A 3,480-nucleotide genomic window follows, 5' to 3' on the forward strand; every position below is an offset into this window, starting at 1 on the left:
AGAAAAAAAAACAAAACAATAACAAAAAACCCTTCAGAGTGAGGCTTGGCTAATGTCAAGATTACAAGAAAGATGATGCATGGAATTCAGCTCTGGTAAAGGCAAAGTATCAAGAACAGCTTGCTTCTCTTGGTCTCTCATAGCACAGTATGGCCAAATGACATTTCCCCCACAGTTATTATACTGTGAAGCATATCATCTGAATGCAATCACACAGCACGTGTGGAACAATCAGGGGATCAGGCCTTGCCAGCATGGGTTCATGAAAGTCAGGTCCTGACTGACCAACCCAGTTTCCTTCTATGATCGAGAGACCCGGCTCATGGATGAGAGAAAGGCTGTGGATATAGTTTACCTAGTCTGTAGTAAAGCCTTTGACTCTGTCTCCCTGCATATTCTCCTGGAGAAGTCCATGGCGTGGACAAGCATAGCCTCTGCTAAATAAAAAACTAGCTGGAGATTGGGCCCAGGGAGTGGGGGTGAATGGAGGTAAATCCAGCTAAAGATTAGAAACATGTGATGTGCATCAGGAGTCAGTATTGGAGCCATCCCTGTTTAGTATCTTTATTGATGATGTGGATGAGGGGATTGAGTGCACCCTCACTAAATTCACAGATGACACCAAGTTGGGTGGAAGTGCTGATTTGTCTAAGGGTAGGAAGGTCCAACAGAGGAATCTGTACAGGCTGAACTGACAGACTGAAGTCAATGGATGAAGTTCAACAGGGCCACATGTCAGATCCTGCACTTTGGTCACAGTAACCCAGTGTCTGCAGAGTGGCTGGAAAGGTACGTGGAAGAGAAGGATGGGAGTGTTAGTTGACAGCCAGCTGAACATATGCCAGCTGTTTGCTCAGATGGCCAAGATGACCAATGGGATCTTGGCTTGTATCAGAAATAGTGCAGTCAGCAGGAGCAAGGAGGTAATCATCCCTCTGCGCTCAGTCCTGGTGAGTGCACCATTAATACTGTGTTCAGTTTTGGGCCCCTTATTATAAGAAAGGCATCAAGGCCCTGAAGCATGTTCAAAGGTAATAAAGCTGGTAAAGGGACAGGAGCAAAAGTCTTATGAAGAATGTCTGAGGGAGCTGGTATTGTGGAGGTCAGTCACATTTTCCAGGTAGCTAGCGATATAACGAGAGGCCTTATGTTATAATGTTATAATGGCCTTATGTTGCATCAGGAGAGACTCGGGTTGGATATTAAGAAAAAAAAATTCTTCTCAGAAAAATTCATAAGGCATCGGAACAGGCTGCCCAATGAAAGAGTGGAGTCACCATCCTTGGAGGTGTTCAGCAAATGTGTAGGTGTGGTACTGAGGGACATGGTTTAGTGGGTGGTGGCAATGAGTTGACAGTTGGAGTAGATGATCTTAGTGGTCTTATCCAACCTTAATGATTTATAACATAGAACTTTCCCAGTCAAAAACCTTCCTATATTACTTTTGTCTTCCAGACTGCTAGCATGAAATTGAAGTGACTCAACATATTAATTCATTTCAGTCTTCAGAATTCTGTTATTTGGTGTAACAAGCTAGACTAGCACCTACAGCATTAGATTTACAGTGAAATTCTAGCAGTTGATCAGATATCAGTCCTTTGTGTGAGGCAGAGTTATACCTTAAAAGCTATAGCAGATTAGACTTTTGCAATAAGAAGTACAAAGGTTGTGACTGGGTAAATTGTTATGAGCTAATAGCTGGCCAGAAATGAAGATTACAAATGCACTGATAAGTGAGGTTTTTACACAAGTACAAACTTGACTTTTCAGTAATCTTCAAACTGTCCTGATGAGCATTCATTTTGAGAACTGAAGTAAAATAGGGAAAGGAATTGCAGATTCTATGCGTTCTAGATTAATTTGCTCTGCACAAGAGAACAGCCTTTTAAATGTGTCAGCTGGTGAGAATACTCAAGTACCTAGACAGCCTATAAGAAATTAAAAAAACACATGTAAATATAAGAGCACACTAAAGACCTCCAAGATGCTAGATTTAGCTAAAATGGCTCATCTTTTCACAATAGTGGTAAAAACTGAGGCAGTGAGAGAAAAAAAAATTGCCTCATAAGAGTGGCAGAGAATACAACATAGAAAATTCATCATTTTCCTAAAAAACAACTAAAACTACTAATCTGTGCAACACATACTGCACTCACTATACTATACACATCACACAATCTGCAAGACAAATTATCTTTCACCTGTCTCACAGCAGAGTTTAATCTTTGCCTCTTCGTAACAGAAAGAAACTGACCAGCACTAGCAGAAAGAGCCAACACACCAATGTGTAACTGTTACCTACTACAGGGGACCACACATTCAGAAGCTTCTGTATCATATCTAATACAGTTTTCTACTTATGCACAGGAGTCCCAGACTTCTAAGAGCCAGCTGCAAATGAGTCTGATCAGTAATTTTCTAGCACAAGCTAAGCCAAGCCACATTATTTTGCAGCTGTTGCTGCCTAAGAGCATTACACAGAGCTGGTTACAGTGAATTGTCTGACATAAAAGAAAGTGGAAAGCCACTGTAACTTAGTTCTATGCCCCAACCCCATGGACCAAACTATGCTGTGCTTATTTTCTTGAATTACTTCTGAGTTTGCTCTGAATTGGTAAAAAAAAAAAAAGCTATAAATATGACTTCAGTTTAATCGTTAGTGATAAACCATCATTCCTACAAATCAGGAAAAGCTCTGACACAAGACACTGCAGATTCACTGCTGCCTCAAAGGCAGTGACATTTTCATGCTGGGTTATATATATAGTCATGTTTCAATATTGGTAAAGAGAATGTGGGAGAATCAGCAAAACTGATTCTTCCATTTCTTTGCCTTCCCAACAGTTAAATTCTCATGCAGCTTCTTAAGGGAAAAATACAAAAAAATGAAAATGTACTTGTTCTCAGGTTTTCCTGCATTAAAAAGGAACCCTGCAGTGATTATGCAAATAATTGTATCTTTTGCTAGTTAATAGGACAATACCTGTAACTGAGTGGGAATGCAGAGGAACTGCCAGAGTTTCTCCAGGTGCATTAAGGACTAAGCCTGTAAAGCTCAGGGAAGGTATATAGAGATCACAGACACTTGGAAGCATTAAAAGCAAGGTGAAATGACAGGCATAGTCAGTTACTCACACCAACTGTGTCACCTTTAGAGGGTAAGGAGAGGAGTTGGTGCCAAAGACTACACTGCACAATCAGCAGCTGCTCTACAAAGATGTGCTTTTCTGAGCCCATTACTATGACAACTCAGAAACTTCAAAACCTGTTGAATCAACCATCAACTGTCAAATCAAGTGACAATTAGACATTTCCTATACTTTAAAGTAGCCACAAACCCTATAAAAATCATGTTCTCTTACACAGAAATTTTTTTTGCTTGATACACTTTATATACCAAGAGAAAAACTTAAGCCAAGAAACTGAAAAGGTGCGTAAAGTAAAAAGAAAAAAGAAAATAGGATTCAATCTTCTTTCTTA

At 40.1% G+C, this 3,480-nt stretch overlaps 1 protein-coding gene across 1 annotated transcript in view; it reads right to left on the bottom strand.

Moving 5' to 3' along the window:
* LOC100545396 (peroxisomal multifunctional enzyme type 2) overlaps positions 1–3,034 on the bottom strand; it is a 12,484-nt gene extending 9,450 nt beyond the window's left edge. The window contains exon 1 of the mRNA XM_031557452.1: positions 2,984–3,034. Within this exon, the coding sequence (XP_031413312.1) occupies positions 2,984–3,034 (51 nt within the window). The remainder of the gene's footprint in view (positions 1–2,983) is intronic.
* Positions 3,035–3,480: the final 446 nt, after the last annotated feature.

The sequence above is a fragment of the Meleagris gallopavo genome, chromosome Z (assembly GCF_000146605.3).
Source record: "Meleagris gallopavo isolate NT-WF06-2002-E0010 breed Aviagen turkey brand Nicholas breeding stock chromosome Z, Turkey_5.1, whole genome shotgun sequence".
Taxonomy (NCBI): Eukaryota; Metazoa; Chordata; class Aves; order Galliformes; family Phasianidae; genus Meleagris; species Meleagris gallopavo.